The sequence below is a fragment of the Rhinolophus ferrumequinum genome, chromosome 12, assembly GCF_004115265.2.
Source record: "Rhinolophus ferrumequinum isolate MPI-CBG mRhiFer1 chromosome 12, mRhiFer1_v1.p, whole genome shotgun sequence".
Lineage (NCBI taxonomy): Eukaryota > Metazoa > Chordata > Mammalia > Chiroptera > Rhinolophidae > Rhinolophus > Rhinolophus ferrumequinum.
The window spans coordinates 561,517-580,663 of record NC_046295.1 but is presented as its reverse complement, the minus strand read 5'-3'; the positions used below and the strand labels follow the sequence as shown (position 1 = coordinate 580,663).

Below are 19,147 nucleotides of genomic sequence, written 5' to 3'. Positions count from 1 at the left end.
AGGGTAGGACTGAAACCCAAAGAAGTTTGGAACAGCTTTTCTTCTGGAGGCATTTGTGGATCCAGCAGAGGTAGCTGAGAAGCTTAGCGTAGCTTTAAAACAGCTTCATGAGGCAAAAGAGAAACAAAAATCAAAGGGCCACGCAAGCAGCAGGGGTGGCGGGGAAAAGTCATGCCAGTGAAATCACCAAGCTTTGGTTTGGGACCCAAAGTGTAATTATTAATTGGACATAGTGAAGCTCAGCTTCAAGCTCAGCTTCAAGTCACTATCTGTGATTGGTAGTTACCGTTAGCCTCATGCCCAAAGCATATGTAAATCCTTTTGGGATAAACAATACATTATCCTAGGCTTCAAAGTATTATCATAACTTTTCATATACAATGTCTGGCAGTAAATCAAAAGCCATCAGGCATGAGAAGAAACAGAACGACATGGCTAAAACCAAACGAAATACAGACTATAGAAATAGACATACAGAGGGTCCAGAAAATGGAGTCTTCAAACAGACTTTTTAAAAAATATGATAAATGTATTCAAAAAGTAAAAGAATAGATTGAAAATATCAGTAGCATCAGAAACAATAAGAAGAACCCACTGAAAATTAAAAACAGTTAAAAAAACACACAAAAGAAATAAGGAAGTCAAAGAGTCGATTTAATAATAGCAGATGAACCACAGTTGAAGATATAGCTAGTGAATTGGAAGGTAGATTAAAAGAATAACCAGGATGAATCACAGAGTGACAGAAGGATGAAAAGAGAGGGAAAGAGACATAAAAAACCTAATAAAAAAAAAAAAGCAAACAAAACAGAAACAAACTCATAGATACAGAGAACAAACTGATGGTTTCCAGATGGGAGGAGGGTTGGGGGCCTGGGTGAAAAAGGTGAAGGGATTAAGAAGTACAAATTGGCAGTTACAAAACAGTCACAGGGATGTAAAGTACAGCATTGGGAATATAGTCAATAATATTGTAATAATTATGTATGGTGTCAGGTGGGTACTAGACTTATCAGGGGAATCACTTTGTAGGTTATATAAATGTCTAACCACTATGTTGTACACCTGAAACTAATATAGAGTGTCGACTGTAATTGAAAAAAAAATTTTAAACAACAAAACAAGACATAATAATGCTATCATATATGTAATTATAGTTCTAGAAAGAAAGAGGAGAGAAAAGCAAGAAAGTATTATTTGAAGGGATACGGGCTTAGAAGTTTCCAAATTTAATGAATTTTCCAAATTTAATGGCTTTAGATTCAAGAAGTACTGTGAATCCTAACAGGATAAAAACAGGAAAATCATAAATACAACAAGGTAAAACAGATGAAAACCAAAGTCAAAGAGGACATTTTAAAAGCAGCCAGGAAAAAAAACCCACAAAAAAACCTTTTAAAGGAGAAATAATTAGACTGACAGATGACTACTTAATAGTAGAAACTATGGAAACAAGAAGACACTGGAATGAAATCTTCAAAGTGCTGAACAAAAACACTTGTCAACCTAGAATCCCATATCTAGAGAATACATCCTCCTTTCAGAATAAACATAAAATATAAGCATTTTCAAATAAAAAGAGAATTGGTCATCAGTATTCCAGCACTGAAGGAATTACAGAAATAAAATAATGCCAATAGAAGATTGGAGATGCAAGAAGGAATAATGAGAAACAAAAAGGATAAATGTTTAGATAAACTAAACCTCAAATGGGGGCAGTTAAAGTTAAAAATAAAATGATGCAAAAAATATATTAAGCAGACATTAACCAAAAGAACACAACAACATTATTAGACAAAGTAGATCTTATGACAAAAAGCACTACTAGAGATACAGAAAGTACTTAACAATAATACCCCAGAAACATATAACAATTCTAAATTTGTATCTACCTATAACAGAGCTTCAAAATATGTTAGTAAATATGATCAAAATGACTTATAAGTATTAAACTACATCCAAAAATAAACCTAAGGGATAATATAGTTCAAAAACAATGAAGGCTCTATTATTACATTATTTGTAAATTAAAACTAAAACACAAAAATACTTCCAGAAGATATATGGACAAATGTTTACAATAGCAAAAAACTGGTAAAAATTAAATACCCACCATCAAATTGTTTGTTAAATAACTTGTGGAATGAAAATAGTGTACAAACCTGATGGATTTACATGCATTGACATATAAGAGGTGTGATAATTAAGTTCGTGAACTCATCCTAGGAAGAAATGCTACATACCTCATCACTGAATATCACTACAATCACCTTCGAAGTACTCCCCTTGGGAAGCTGTGCACCGATGCCAGTGTCTAGGCTATCCTTCAAAGCAATTTTGGAACTCTTTTTCTGGAATGGCCATCAGAGCTGTTGTCGTATTACCCTTGATGTCCTGAATGTCATCAAAATGTCTTCCTTTCAATACTTCCTTTACCTTCAGGTAAAGAAAGAAGTCATTGGGGGCCAGATCAAGTTGAGTAGGGAGGGTGTTCCAATACAGTTATTTGTTTACTGGCTAAAAATTCCCTCACAGACATGTGAGCTGGTGCATTGTCGTGATGCAAGAGTCATGAATTGTTGGTGAAAAGTTCAGGTTGTCTAACTTTTTCATGTAGCCTTTTCAGCACTTCCAAATAGTAAACTTGGTTAACTGTTTGTCCAGTTGGTACAAATTCATAATGAATAATCCCTCTGATAATCAAAAAAGGTTAGTAACATGGTTGCAACAAGTTCACAAACTTAATTGTCACACCTCCTATGTCCACAATTTATTACGAAGTAAAAATAAAATAAATTGCAGCATAATATATACCTAACCATTCCATTTGTGTTTAAATATGTATGTTCATATGTGTTTAGAAGGGGTTATGAAAGATACACTAAAATAGGGGTTGGGAAACTATAGCCCAAGTGCATCAGAACACAGCCATGCCCATCCATTTACTTATCTTCTATGGTTACTTTGGGACTACAATAACAGCAATTGAGTAGTTTTGACAGAAACTGTTGGCTTGCAAGCCAAAAATACTGACTCTCTTGACCTTGAAGAAAAAGTGTGCCTATTTTGTACTAAACTATGAATTATGGTTAAGGTAACTAATCCTTTATGCCTTATATACATATGTATCATTTTGAGTTGTTTTTTTAATACACTATTTGTATAATTTTAAACACATCCTAAAAAGGATTGAGAAAAATTGATGATGACCGTGGATTTGAGCATGGTGCTAATAACACCAAAGTTGCCAGTCTGATCCCCACAAGAGGCGTGTGAGCTGTGCCCTCCTTAAAAAACAACACAATCTTAAACAAACAAACAAACAAACAAACAAAAACCATATCACTGAAAGAAAAAAAAATAAGACGACCTTAGGAGAGACAAACTGTGTGAACATGGCGTTTATCTTTAAATCTCTTATGGGCTATCATGTGAACAACCAATTATAGCTCAATCTAAGAAAGATCTTTTGGACAGAGTTGTCTGAACATGGAAGATAAAGAATTCCCCACTACTAGAAAACTACATGACTTCAAAGACTCATTCCAAATCTGAGCTCTACACAGTGAAGCACCATTATAAATGATGTAGATTGTTAGGAAACAACAGCATCACTTAAGCACAACAGAAATACAAACTGAAAGGAGGATCATAAATCAAAGAATATGCAATTCTGACTACATGAGCTTATGTATGAGACTTGGAAACAGATCAAAAGAAAAGAATGCCTTGGAATTAGTAGGATAGCTTGGGTTACCATATGGAAATAATTCATTTATAACTAACTCCATTTAGTTACAACTCATTAGGTTCTGCCTATAAGCAACATGGGACTGTCCTGATTAAAAACCTTCAGTAACTATTTCTCTAAACCAGGGTTTCTGCATCCGTGCACTACTGACATTCTGGGCTGGCTGACTCCGTGCTGTGGCAGGCTGTCCTGGGCACTGCAACACATTTAGCAGCAACCCCGGCCTCTACACACTGACAGCCAAAGTGCCCCTCTCGCTTGTGACTACTGAAAATGTATCCAGAGGTTGCCCAGTGTCCCCTGGGGCAAAATTCTCCCCTGTCCAGAACCACTGCTATAAACTGTGGGCTGGCAAACTTGCTACAAGCTAGTTTGGATTTTGCAGACTACATTGTTAGTCTGTCTTAACTATTCAACTCTGCCATTGCTGTGCAAAAAGTAGCCATCAGCAATATATAAATAAGTGAGCGTGGCTGTGCCAATAAAACCTTATATATGGATATTGAAATGTTAATTTCATATAGTTTAATCTGTCATATTGTTCTTCTTTTAAATTTTAAAACCATGAAAATATAAAAATTATGTTTAGTCTACAGGTTGTACAAAGGCACTCAGCAGGCCCAATTTAGCCTTGAGCGCTTCATTTCCTGACGCCTGGTCTAAGTTACTCTCAACCTCGCAGCCTGGTCCTCAAGACCCTCACTTCAGCTCCGCCCGAGGAGAGGTCTGAGGTCACACAACATTGCTAAGTGCCTCGGACCAACAGGGAGTATGGATTTGATTTCCATGTGTGATTCTGCAGTTGCTCTCTTACTCTGAACATCAAAGTGGTAGCCCGATCCAAATATAGTGGTAGAGATGATTATAGTGCATATATTTATAGTGTACCTGTAAATTGTAAATTAAAAATTATTATAAACGAAAGTGCATATATCTAAAGTGTACCTATAGAACCGTGGCCACAATCCAGAGAATGAATACACCCAGCACCTCATAACCTTGGTGACCTCCTCCACCTACCAGGCTGCCAAGTCCCTGTCCCTGCTGAGCAACCACTGAGGTGCTTTCCTTGTAGCAAAGGTTGTATTTCCTACAGTTTTATATAAATGGCATCAGTATGTATCCTTTTGGGTGAGACTTCTTTTATTCAACATTTCTAGATTCACCTGCTATTACTGCTAAGTAGTCTTCCACTGTATATCCATACAGAGTATAGATTGTTTACCTACTAACATGTTGATGGACATTTGAATGGCTTGTGCTTTTTGTCTAGTACGAAGAAAGCTTTTATGAACATTTATAAAAGAGTCTTCGTGTGGACATATGCTTTCTTTCTATTGGGTAAATATCTAGGAGTGGAATGGCTGGGTAAGTAGCAGGTGCATGTTTAACTTTTGAAGTAACTGCCAAACTGTTTTCCAAAAATGTCTATGCTGTTTTACATCACCAAGGGCATTGTGTGAGAACTCTAGTTACTCCACATCCTTGCCAACACTTGCTATGGTCTGCCTTTTTAATTTTAGCCATTCCAATAGGTGTGTAGCAGTATCTCATTGAGGTTTCAATTTCTATTTCCATAATGACTCATGATTTTGAGTACCCTGTCATGGGCTTATTTGCCATTTGTGATCATCTTTGGTGAAGTGTGTTCAAAGTTTTGGGCTGTTTTAAAAATTGGGTGGTTTTATAAAGTTCTCAGCACCCAAAATTGGACGCACTAAAACATATGTATTGTTCTCCACAGTAAGTGACCATTCTGAATGGTCTGAATGGTCATGACCATTTTGATACAAATGCCAAGGTGAAAACAAAACCCTCTGTAGGATTTGTCAAGGAACCTTTGTAAAAGGAGCAATTTCCAGCCATACCAGATGGTACAAGGGAAAGCTCTTGCAGGAGCTTCAAAGGTCTTCAGTCCCTGGAAGATATTGTGGGTTTGGTTCCAGATCACTGCAATGAAGCAAATACGGCAAAAAAGCAAGTTGTAATCTTTTAACTGGTAGAGGGTCTTGCCTTCAATTTGCAAACAACCCAACATTTGTTGGGCGCAATAAAATGAAGTGCAATTTTTAAAAAATTGGGTGGTTTTTCTTTGAAAAATTGAGTTAAAACATCTTTATTGTTGATACAAGTCCTTTGTTGTACATCTTGCAAATAATTTTCCTATTATGTGGCATGACTTTTCATGTTCTTAATAGTATCTTTTGAAGAGAAAAAGATTTCTATTTTGATGAAGTTCAATTTATTTTTAAAAAATATTTCATGCTTTCATTGCTGTATTAAAGAAATCTTTGCTAAACCCAAGGTCCCAAAAGTTTTTCTTTGTTTACTTCTACAAAAAATTTTTCCTCTTACATTATCTATGACAATTTTTTATACCATATTTTTGTTTCGTATGTGACTATGCAATTATTCTAGTACCCTGTGTTGAAAAGATCATCCTTCCTCCATTAAAACTGTTTTGGTACCTCTATCAAAACGCAATTGTGTATGTTTAGTCTATTTCTATACTCTCTATTCTGTTGATTCACTTGTCTATCTTAACACCAATATCACACTATCTGTATTTCTCTAGCTTTTAATACGTATTGAAATCAGGTAGTGTTAGCCTTCCAAATTTGTTCTTTTTTTACAAAGTTGTTTTGGCTGTTCTAGGCTCTTTGCATTTCCATATAAGTTTTAGAACCACCATGTCAAGTTTTTTTAAAAGTCTGCTGGAAGTTTGATTGGATTTGTGACAAATTTATAGTGATCTGATCCATATTACATTATATATCTCCATTTATATAGGTCTTCGTTCATTTATTTCAGCAATTCTTTATAGTTTCCAGGGCAGTAATCTTGCACATCTTTTGTCAGAAGTATCCTTTAGGATATGACATTTTTATGTTATTATAAATAGTTTCATTTTTAACTTTATTTCCTGATTGTCATTATTATATAGAAATAATCTTGATTTTTGTATCCCTGATCTTGATCTTGAATCCTGAAACTTCACTAAGCTCTTATTACTTGCGGAACTTTTTTGTAGGATTTCCTACATAGACGATCACGACATTTGTGAATAAAGCCAGTTTTACTTCTTTCTGTCCAATTTGGATGCATTTTACTTCTTTGTCTTACCTTACTATATTGGCTACAACATTCAGTAAAATGTTGACTAGAAGTGGTGAGACCAGACCCCCTTTCATTGTTCCTGATCTAAAGGGGAAAACATTGTATTGAACAATTAAGCATCAGGTTTAGCAACATGTTTTTTATATATACCAATTATCAGATTTAGGTTTACCGTAAGTTAAAATCAATGAACCGACACTGAGACATCATTATGACCAAGTCCATAATTTACAATTCACATTTGGTGTTGTACATTGTATATGTTTGGATAAATGTATAATGACATGTATACACCATGACAGTATCATGGAATATTTTCACTGTCCTAAAAATCTTCTGTGTTCCATCTATTCATCCCTCCCCCATGAAACCAACTCCTGGCAACCACTGATTTTTTTACTGCCTTTTCCACAATGCCATATAGTTACAATCATACAGCATTAGCATTTTCAGATTGGCTTCTTTCACTTAGCAGTATGCATTTAATGTTCTTCCATGTCTTTGCACGGATTGCCAGCTCATTTTGTTTTAGCACTGAATAATACTCCATTGTCTGGATGGACTTCAGTTTATCCACTCACCTACTGAAAGACATCTCAGTTGCTTCCAAGTTTTGGCAATTGTGAATAAAGCTGATGTAAACATCCACGTGTAGGTTTTTGTGTGGATGTAAGTTTCCAACCCATTTGAGCAAATATCAAGGAGCATGACTCCTGGGTCATATATTAAGAACATATTTAGTTTTCTAAAAAAAACTGCCCAACTGTCTTCCAAAGTGGCTGTACCATCTTGCACTGGCACCAGCAATGAATGAGAGTTCCTGTGGCTTCACATCATTGCCAGCATTTGGTGTTGTCAGTGTTTTTGATTTTGGCTATTCTAATAGTTGTATAGTGCAAGTTTTAACTTGCAATCTACTATTTTAAAATCAATATTTGAGACAGGAAAATAGAAATTCTGGATGATAACTATGGATCTGTCTATTTCTTCTTGCAGTTCTATTGTTTTTTTTCTTAATGTATTTCAAAGCTGTATTGTTCTGTATATAAGGTTTAGGATTGTTACATCTTCACGACAAAAAAAAAATCCCTTTATCATTATGCAATGGCTCTTTTTATGCTTGATAATATTCTTCATCTTATATTATTATAGCCATTCCACTTTATTTTTCAATTCAGTTGACATACAATATTGTATTAGTTTCCAGTGTATAACAGTGATCAGACATTTATATAACTTACAAAGTGATCACCCCAGTAAGTCTGGTACCTACCTGACTATATTCCGTATGCTGTATTTTACACACCAGAATTCCATTTTTCTTTTGATTAGTGTTACCAAAGTATATATTTTCCAACCTTTTAATTTTAACCCATTTGTATCTATATTTAGCATGAGTTTCTTGTAGGCTGCATCTAGTTGGGTCCTGTTTTTCTAATTCAATCTGACAGTCTCTGTCTTTCAATTGTGGCATTTAATCAATTTACATTTAATATAATTTACATATATGTTTTGGATTATTTTGTATCATTCCATTTTATCTCCTTTATTGGCTTATTAGCTATAACTCTTTTTGTTTCCTGGTTACCTTCAGGCTCATAATATGCACCTTTAACTTACTACAGTTAACTTTCAAGTGATATTATTCCACTTTGCTTATAGTATAAGAAACTTACAACAGTACATTTACATTTCCTATTTCTTCCACTTTGCTTCTGTTCCCATACATTTTACTTCTACTTATGTGATAAACACCCAAATACAGTATTATTGTATTGATGTAATTGTTAAACAGTTGAGTGTATTAGATAGTCAATTATCTTTTCTTTGATCTTAAAGATGTTGCTCTCCTGTCTTCTGGCTTGTACTATTTCTGAAGAGAAGTCTGCCTTTATTTATAATTTTGTGTATTCTTTTTTCTGGTTGCTTTTAACATTTTCTCTTTTAAGGTAATTTGAATATGATAAATATTTGGTATAATTTTCTTCATATTTCTTATGTTTGGGGTTCAATGGGCTTGGATATGTGGGTTTATCATTTTCATCAAACTTGGAAAATGATCGGTCTTTATTTCTTAATATTTTTGTGCCTCCCTAGTCCTTTGGGGACTGGAATTGGACATAAATTGATCTGCCTGTAGTTATCCCACAGCTCAGTGATGCTCTGTTCTTGTTTCTCATTAGTCTTTTGTGTATAATATATGTGTATTTCATTTTGGATAATATCTATGACTATTTTTTCAGGTTCACTAATTTCTTCTGTAATGTCTAATGTGCTATTCATCCCTTGTAGTCTAGTTTTCATCTCTCACGTTGTAGTTTTCATCTTTAAATATTTGATTTGGATCTCTTTACATATCTTTCCTCTACCTTCCTGAGTATCTGGAATGTAGTTATAACAACTTTTAATGGCCTACTTAATAATTATGTCAGCTTTACCATTTTGGAGTTGGTTTCAATAGATTGATTTTTCTCATCATTGTCAACTCTTCCTTCTTTGTGTGCTTGGAAAATTTTTGCTGGAGTCTCGGGCACTGTTAGGTGCTCTGGGACATGGTTAAGTTATTATACCTCGTTTCTTCCTTTCAGGAAGGCTTGTTGTTCAGTTGTTAAATGGGATCAGGGCAGCTGTTAGTCTAGGGTTAACTGTTTCTCCTGCTGTGCCAGTATCCTGATGCCCTGTGAAGTACAGGTTTTCCACACAAACTCTCCCCAACCTTTTTTGAGCCCCAGGGATTTTTTTTTTACAGGAGTTGTTTCTCCAGTGTTGAGTACTTTACTCAGTACTCAGGTGAAGACTTGAGGTCTCTGGAAGGTGTTTTTTTTGGTAGCTCTCACCTCTCTGTACCCTGCCCTATAAGCTCTTGCTTCTCTGGCATCCCAGACCCCCAGGTCTGTCTTTTCAGCTGAGGGAGACTGGGGCTCCACTTGGGCCCCCTCTCTGGGCTGCAGTCTGGGAAGGAGTTCCCTCCAGGCAGTAAGCAGGACTTCACCTTTCAGAGAGCTCTGTCTGTGCTGTTCCATGTCTAATGTTTGAAAATGTTGTTTCATGTATTTTGTCCTAATTTTAAGTTGTTTTAGAAGGGAAGGTTTATCTGGTCTGTTAATTCCATCTTGGCTGGAATCAGAAGTGAGATTTGATAAGTCCTGTCACAACATTGGTGTAATGGCTGATGGGTTCTCTAGGAAGTGACCATAAACTAACTTGCACTTCTTCAGCAGTCGCTACTTCCTGGAGCCACTGTGTTACTAGCTGTCCACCCGCAAGAATGTTGGCAAGGCAGGGATGCAAGCCTCCCAAAAACAAGTGCTCATATTCTTGGCCTCCAGGTGATGTACCTTACGGCAGAATGTCAAATTAGGTCAGCGAGTGACATTTGTACCTAGGCAAAGGAACCAGGGTGGCAACCCGATGTTTGGTAGTCAAGGTAGGTTCCTATTGAGAGATCACGATATTGGCGGCACCTGAAACTGCTCCCCCATCTCCTACACATCTGGGTGGCAGGCACTGAGGCGTGGAAGGCCTGCTGTACTCCCAGGACACAGCCTCCACTCAGATGCCCTTGCGATGCCCAAAGCTTACCCACAGGTTTTGAAACAGACCTGTAAGACAGTAGTAGCTGAATGTCAACAGATCACTTTATTTCATACAGAAAGGCTGAATCACATGCTTAGTGGGTCTCTTGGCTATTTTCTAAGGTCCCCACAAAACTGCTAGTTGACAGCCTGAGGCCACTGTTGGCCCTTTGAGCCTTCCAAGTCCCTCCTTAGCAGTTGGAGTTTTCATCTCTGTATGTAACATCACCTTGAACCTTTACCACTCCTGCCATGGCCAGCCAGAGTGGTGTTTTCTGAAGTAGGAGTTTTGTTCTCGTTGACAGAAGTGATCAAGGCAGGCCTGTGGGATCAATGTCATCGCTGAGCAAAGCTGCACTTAACTGGTGATGCTGGGTCCTTAGGGTCCCTGGGTTTTCAGATTCTCCTCCACACTCCCTGGCTGTGTGGAGAGGGTACTCCAACTCAGCGAGTACTGACAGGGAGGGAACCTGCGGGAAGAGCTGCCAGGGAAGAGCAAGGGTAGGGACACTGGCCCTGTGCTCGGAGGGACAATGACACTGTGCAAACCTTCCGGCAGGACTAAGTGCAGCCGGAGCGCATGCCTGCTGATCCTTCACCAGCCCCCGCGAACACCTGGTGGAGGGCTTCTCTCTACCTGTCCTTACTACCTGACTAAAGGGCCTGGCCCATCCCATTGGACCACAATGACACTACCACACTTAGTCTTCCTCAGCAAGAGTACTGAAGTAGTCACGGCTCAAATACATGTCTCAGTTCACCACACCGAGAGCCCTGTGCTGCTCTCGAGAGCAGCTAAGAGTTACTGTCTCTCTTACCTCTATATAACAGATGCTCGTTTACTGTTATTTTTATATGGTGCAATCAGGTCCTCTCCCTCAAAAAAGACAATTCTAAAGTTGGAGAATAAAAGAACAAAATAGAAGAGCTGCGAAGTTGGGTTATGGATGATGTCAATCACAAGATGACTTGGCGGACAGGTGGAGAGAATCCCGAGTGACCTCTGAAAGCTCACCACACAGGGGGCCAGAGAAGGGTCGGCCAACGCTGGCCCAGGCGCCAACGCTGGCCCATTGCCTGTTTTTGTAAATAGGTTTTCTGGCGGTCAGCTCCACCTATCTCTGTCCATATTGTCTGCTTTCATGCTACAAGGGCTGAGTGGTCTAGTTATGACAGGAAACATATGGCCTGTTAAGTGTAAAATATTTCTATCTGTTCCTTTATAGAAAAAGTCTGCTCGTGCCTGGTGTGGAGATAATGATATTGGAAGTTCTGATTTTGACAGAAAATTTCTCCATGCTGATTTTGCAGTAGTACTATAGCGTAGAGCCCATATATTGTGTTATTTCCCAAAGACTCGCAGCTGAGGAATGCAGGCAATTATAAGCCAGTTTTCAGAGGTAAAAATTTAGTCACAACTAACTCTGAAATTCTGTTTCATTCTCATTCTAGGAATTGGATAGTGAAAAAGCAAGCATGAAGTTTGCAGGTTTGTTTTGTTTTTTTCTGCTTATCATTTTTCAAACTGACTTTGGACAAAATGAAGGAACTCCAAGGAAGCAAAAAAGGAAGATGCATTATAGAAAATTGAGAAAAAGTTTTTTGTCTAACCACAGACCCAGTAGACAGCTTGGGATTCAGCAAACAATGACGGTGACACCAACAGCGACACTTCCCATGGTTAACCTGGATTATGGCATGGAGAAGTTTGAATCCTTTTTAAAGTTTCTTGGAGTAGAATCAAGCTATAATGTGCTACCAGGTAAGAAAACAGTACTAGAGAGAGGGGGACAGAAGGAATTTCCATGAAGATAATTAAAAAAAAAAAAAATCAACTTATATTATTATCTTTTGGGTTAAGCTATGAAGATACATTTTAAACAAAATTTTAAAATCATTTACTGAATGTACTTATAAAATTGGAAAACAGAAAAAAAGTTATCCTACTATACTTATAAAACCATAGTTACTATTTTGTTTCATTTATTTCTAGTCTGTTTACTATGCCATGTATTTTAAATAGTTGTAATCATAATATAGATAATATACACATAAATGTGTCAACTGCTTTTTCACTTATAATGGTATATCACCTAGGATATAGAAATAAGTTATTCAGATGATTCTATGAACACATGGCTATTAAATATTTTCAATCAAAATTCTTCAACAAAAATGGAGCTAAGCCACTTGATTTTATTTTACATAAACCACTAAATTTTTATGGGTTGAAAATATTGGAAATTCTGCCAAAGATTTCAACTAGACATTTTTAAACACTAGTATTTAATAGTCCACATTTTTGCAGGTTTGGAAGAAAAAAAGAGTAATTACATTATACATGTTACCATTACATAAAACTTTCTGTACACAAAAGAAAATATCACCACATAATATTCTGTGGCCAATACTTCATATATTGTCTCAAGAAAACCAAATGCTTCTAAATGATATTATTTCCATGAAATTAACAGAAATAACATACAATTACCATTAAAATATACAATTTAGGTCACATTTACAGCATAGCTGGAAAAGAGTCAAGAGGCAGGGAAATCTACTAAAACGATATGATAATAACAGTGTACTCACAACTGCTAACGAAAGATGCGGTCACAGAAGATGGATACTAAACATTTCTCAATTGTCCTAAAATGTTTTCCAGTGGTCTTATGGTACTTTTTAAAATTGTAGTAAAATATACATAAAACTTAGCATTTTAACATTTTAAAGTGTACAGTTCAGTAGTATTTAGTACACTGACAATGTTGTGCAACCATCATCACTATAGTTCCTGAACATTTTCTTCACCCCAAAAGGAAACTCCATACATATTAAGCAGTCCCTCCCCATTTTCTCCTAACCCCAGCCCCTGGCAACTACTCGTCTTTCTGTCTCTAATACTTGGCTATCCTGGATAAGTCATATGAAAGGAGTCATACAATATGCAGCGTTTGGTGTCTGGCTTCTTTCACTTGGCATAATGATTTCAAGGATCATCCACATTGCACCATATGTCAGTACTTCATTCCTTTTTATGCTGAGTAACATTCCATCATATAGACAGACCACATATAGTTTACCCATTCACCTGCTGATGGACATTTGGGTTGTTTCTACCTTTTGGCTACTGAAAATAGCACAGCTATGAACATTTGTGAACAAGTTTCTATCTGAACTCCTGTTTTCATTTTCTTGGGTATATACCTAGAAGGGGACATGGGTACCTAGGAGCTGGGCTTCTGTGTTTAATTTATTGAGAAAACACTAAATGTTTTCCACAAAGGTGATACCATTTTATATATCCACCAGCAATTTTCAAAGATTCCAATTTCTCTGCATCCTTGCCAACATTGGTTATTTTCCTTTTTTTTTTTAAACATAGCCGTCCATTCTTGTGGATGTGAAGTGGTTATCTCATTGTGGTTTAATTTGTATTTCCCTAATGACTAATGATGTTAAACATCTTTTCATGTGCTTGTTGCCCATTCTATATCTTCTTTGGAGAAATGTCTATTCAAATCCTTTGCCCATTTTTACATTGGGTCGTTTGTCTTTCTGTTGTTATAAGAGTTCTTTATGTACATTGTGGATATCAGGCCTTTATCAGACATGATTTGCAAATATTTTCTCCCATTGTGTACACTGTCCTTTCACTTTCTTGACAATGCCCTTTGATACATGAAATTTTTAATTTTGATAAAGTCCAATTTATTTTTTGTTGTTTGTGCTTTTGGAGTCATATCTAAATATCTAAGGTCATGAAGATTTACACCTATGTTTTCTTCTATTAGTGCTATATTTAGGTTTTTGATCCATTTTGAGTTAATGTTTACATTTGGTGTGAGGCAGAAGACAACTTCATATATTTTGCATGTGAATATTCAGTTGTCCGAGCACAATTTGTTAAAGAGACTATTTTTTCCCCTACTGAATGGTCTTGGCACTCTTATCAAAAATCATTTGGCCATAGATGTATGGGTTTATTTCTGGACTCTCAATATTACAGTGGTCTATAAGTTTATCCTTTTGCTAGTACCTCGCTGCCATCAGCTGATTGTTGCAGCTTTGTAGTTAGTTCTGAAATCTGGAAGTGTGAGTTCTCCAATTTTGTTCTTTTTGTCAAGATTATTTGGCTATTTGGGGCCCATTGTAATTCTGTATGAATTTGAGGACTAACTTCCATTTCTGCAAAAAAAGCTATTGTAATTTTGATAAGAGTATAGTGCTTTTACAATCAGGAAAACGTGTCCATGTTATCTGTTTTTCCAGGGGAGGAATTGGGTGAGTGGGATTAGTTTGCTGCAAGTATCCAAATGAGAGATGGGTAGGGCCTGAGTTGGGCAGACAGTGGTGAGGGAAAGGAGGGGATAAATACGAGAGCTCATTTGGGGGTGGAATTTGGGGACAATAGCTCATCAGATGGAGAGTTATTAGGAATGACCCTAGGGACAGAAGGAAAATAGTCCGACATTCAAATCAGCTGTCTATCGGCCTGCTTATTTGACATACCGTTTTTCCCTGAAAATAAGACCTAGCCGGACAATTAGCTCTAATGCATCTTGTGGAGCAAAAATTAATATAAGACCCCGGTATTATACTATATTAACTATATTATATATTACATTAACTATATATTATATTATATTATATTATATTATATTATATTATATTACATTATATTATATTATATTATACCGGGTCTTATATTAATTTTTGCTCCAAAAGACGCATTATAGCTGACTGTTCAGTTAGGTCTTATTTTCGGGAAACACGGTACTTATCCATCTACTCTTTTGCAACTTAGCCATCCTGACAAATACAAGATGGAAGCACAATTCACAGAGCCCAGTTATCTTGAGGAAGTCACTCTCAGAGCCTGAGTGAAAGGCTGAGAGTATAGCATGTGAAAAGCATTTCAGAGGGTTACATCTATAACCTTACCCTAAGCATGAATGCACACAGAACACTATGCTTGTGTGGTTCTATCAGTTTGACTTCATAGCGTGCTGATTTCCATTCACAAATGCTGGTAACCACACAAAGAATTTAAATGTGTTATGTTCGTTCCTAGGAAAGAAAGGACACTGTTTGGTGAATGGGTTGACCATGTACAACAAAGCTGTATGGTCTCCTGAGCCCTGCACTACCTGCCTTTGCTTGAATGGAAGAGTGCTTTGTGATGAAATCATGTGCCACCCTCAGACGTGCCCCCAAACAGTTGTACCTGAAGGAGAATGCTGCCCAGTCTGCTCTGATACCGGTATAAATATTTAGCTAAAACAAAATATAACATGCGATTTCGTCCTTAACTTCCATGTTTTTATTTTGTCACTTACCTTAACTTTTAAGTTATGATAAACTATTCATCAGAGCATTTAAAATATTAGCGCAATTATGATAAACATAGAAATTACTTGGGAAAGAGTATGGTAGGGGACAGAAATAAAAGATCTTGACTTTAGTTCTAGCTCTATCAGAATGAGGAAACTCGGACCACCTCACATCCCACATTTGACTCTCAGCTTTAGAAAGGTAGTGACAGAATTAATACAGCCAATAGTCCCTGAGTTCTTAGTATACAGGAAGAGCTCTGCTTAGCTCTTTACATGCGTTATCTTACGTAATGCAACTCAATGTGGGTACAACTATTATCCCAAAAGAAGATGGAGAACTCATGGTGAACAATGGGAGAAGCGGTTTGCATCTAGAGAGAATAAAGCCCAACTCTCCAGTTTATGTGGAGCAGTGACTTCCTCTTGTGGCACTGCTGTGCGCAGACAGGTCACACTATGCGTTTTGTTGGCTGCTCACTGTTCCCTCGTCCTATGAGGCTCATACCACATGGAGTAGAGAATCCCCAGGAGGGAGGCCCAGGTCTGCCCCAAGAAAAGCCTGGCCAATGCCTTATGAAATAAACAAACACATGTTAAATAATTTGATGGGAAGGAGTGGGGCGTTTTCTCTTGTCTCCCATCAAGGTAGACTGTCTCCACACACAAGGTGATCACAGGTAGTCTCCTGCCAGGAAGAACTTTAGAATATTCAGGAATTGTATTTTGGTGGCTACTACCAATTATTTTACTAAGGTATTATGACTTTTAAAAATGTTATAAAATAAGTGTTTAATAAAACTGACTCTTTGGGGGTGAACCACAAGGTTTAAAAAGGCAAGATTCAGAAATTCTCAAACATTTTTCAAAGGACTTGGAATATCCTTGAAATGCTGTGGTTATTTTGGAAAAATAAATTTGGATCTACAGAAAGGATTTTAAATGTTTCAATATGATAGCTTTAGTTTCCTTCTGCTAATTTTTTCCTATTCTCCTTTTGTATTTTCTGTCAGAGATGTGAAAAAAATAACTCACAGACTTTATAATATATACTGAATTGAAATCTCAAATAATTCTTTGAAATAATTATATTTTCTGAATTCTTTTGGAAGTGATATATGCACAGTATTAAAGAAAAGCAGGGAGATGCTTAAATAAATATATATTTTTTGATGGATGAAAATCTATGCCCTGAGCTCACTCTTCCCTAGAAGTCTTCATTCAGAGGGTGAGTCTGAAGTCCGGTCTTAGTTGCATCTTCCCCACTTTAAGTAAAGATATCAACGGCTAAATACAAAGGTAGATGAACTTTCTACTATTATCATGGGATGATAAACAGTATTCTCATGCATATATGTAGGCTAAGACAACATCATTTAAGCCTAGGAAGTCTTCTGTAAGTGTCAAGAGGTAAAAATGATTTAAGTAGAGTCTGGGAGGAAAATAAAAGAGAACTTTCTATCAGAGGATGCTTTTAGACCCATGGAGCTGAAAGAAAAATTGAACAAAAATAATAAATCTGTAAACAAAAACCAATTTAATTACCAAAAGGCAGTAAAATACATATCTGTTTCACATTTTTATGTCTAATAGTGTACAAATTCTCATATTATCAATAACCCCAATTAACTGAGCAGTATCTATTACAAAGGTGTCACATCTGATCATATTGCAATCTTACAATAGAACTGCTTACCACGTTGCATCAGTGGCAATATTACTCCCTCTTCAGTCACCAGGTAGTATGATACTTTACTAAAAATAAATAGTAAGCCCACAGGCAAAACAAAAATTGTCTGTAACAGATTGTACAAAGTAGAAATAAAATTACTATTAAAAGTATTCAAGTAAAAATGTCAACATACATTTCATGTTTAAACTGCACTCAGATACTTGGAGGAAATACTACTTACTAACCTCATTTTCACTGATTCTCCCTTTTATTAATGTCACAACTTGCCCCCACTGTCTACTCCCACGTGGTCAGTAGCCTCCTATTCACTGCTCAGTGGTACAGCATTAAATGAAACAACTGAATTTTCTGGTGATTCTTTAGAACAAAGAGAAGCTACCAATTTACTTCATAAGCAACTGCCACCTCCTCAGGTGGAAATGGATCAAGCACTGAGAAAAGAGGAACTTCAATTTGAAGAGGAAGAAGAAGAAATGAAAGAAAATGACGATAGGGAGCAAAAGAAAGCAATCTCTGGACCTGGAGATGGGGGGATATTTCCCAGAGAGGGACAGAGCAAAGCGGGGACAGAGCAGAGACCGCGAGAGAAGGGGCGGCAGGCCCACCAACACGGACACCCCGCAAGGGAGGAAGCGGCCCAGGCCCGCAGTAGAGCCGCGTTCGGGACGCCCTCTGGCCCTGCAGCCCCTGCCCCTCCCAGAGGCGCGCCGCCGGTGCCAAGCGGGTGCTCTCTGTCCTACAGGACCATCAGCTGCATGGCTGCTGACCTCACGCAGATACCGCCGCTGACAGCACCGGACATAACGAGTCTGGAGCTTGTTGGTAAGAGACACTGAGGCCTGTTTGATTTTGTGCTTTCGAAGTAAATAACTCTCATTGCCCCGTGAATGTTACATTTTAATTTCATAATATAAATTGACTCCACACAGACTAATCTCACAATCTTCAAATGCACAGACTGCAGAAGAGATAGGTGTTTATTATAGAATAACATAGTCAGGTATAAAGCAAATTCCTCCGAATCAAATCATGATTTCCCAATGGACTTTTTTCTTCAAGTTTGCCTTCCTGAGGTATAATTTATGTATGCAGTCCAACTATTTTTAGCATGTTGTTTTGACACATGCAGAGTCAGGTAACCACCACCACAATCAAGATATAGCACATTTCCATCACCTCCCCGAGTCCCCTCACATCCTTCTCTTCCAGCCATGGCTCCCACTCGTGGACCCTCTGCAGCTCTGCCTTTCCCCATGCATCCCAGAGACAGATCAGTCAGCACGGCGCCCATTCAGATGGGCCTCCTTCACCTACGACACTGCTTCTGGGGCCGCGGCCGATGCCCTCAGCAGCATCTGCCCCTCCCTGCTGCTGACCAGTGTCTCGCTGTTTGGGTGAACCAGCTGAAACACATCTGGGTAATTTCCAGTTTGGGGCGATTATGTGTACAGTGCTATAAACATCCACATACAGTTGTTTGTGTGGACCTAAGTTGTCTTTTCTCTAGAGCACATACCCAGGAGTAGGAGTGCTGACTGATACAGCAAATGCATTTTAACTTCCTAAGAAACTACCAAGCACTCCCTAAATGGCTGCCACATTCCTGTCAGCAGTGTCAGAGTCTGCTCCTGTCAGCTGTCTTTCCCCTCATTTTAGCCACCCTGATGGACATGGAGCT

General features: G+C 37.5%; 2 protein-coding genes across 8 annotated transcripts in view; one reads left to right on the top strand and one right to left on the bottom strand.

The window, feature by feature from the left end:
- CENPP (centromere protein P) overlaps positions 1–19,147 on the bottom strand; it is a 237,870-nt gene that overhangs the window by 48,437 nt on the left and 170,286 nt on the right. The window lies entirely within an intron of this gene.
- ECM2 (extracellular matrix protein 2) overlaps positions 1–19,147 on the top strand; it is a 36,914-nt gene that overhangs the window by 2,441 nt on the left and 15,326 nt on the right. Inside the window, exons 2-6 of one of the 5 annotated variants that reach the window (XM_033122655.1) lie at positions 4,341–4,520; positions 11,896–11,932; positions 12,060–12,205; positions 15,518–15,706; positions 17,767–18,291. In XM_033122655.1, coding sequence (XP_032978546.1) covers positions 12,091–12,205; positions 15,518–15,706; positions 17,767–18,291 — 829 coding nt within the window. In that variant the 5' untranslated portion in view covers positions 4,341–4,520; positions 11,896–11,932; positions 12,060–12,090. Of the gene's footprint in view, positions 1–4,340; positions 4,521–11,895; positions 12,206–15,517; positions 15,707–17,766; positions 18,292–19,147 lie in introns of those variants that run through there. The other 4 variants (XM_033122656.1, XM_033122653.1, XM_033122652.1 and 1 more) reach the window with 4 other exon arrangements.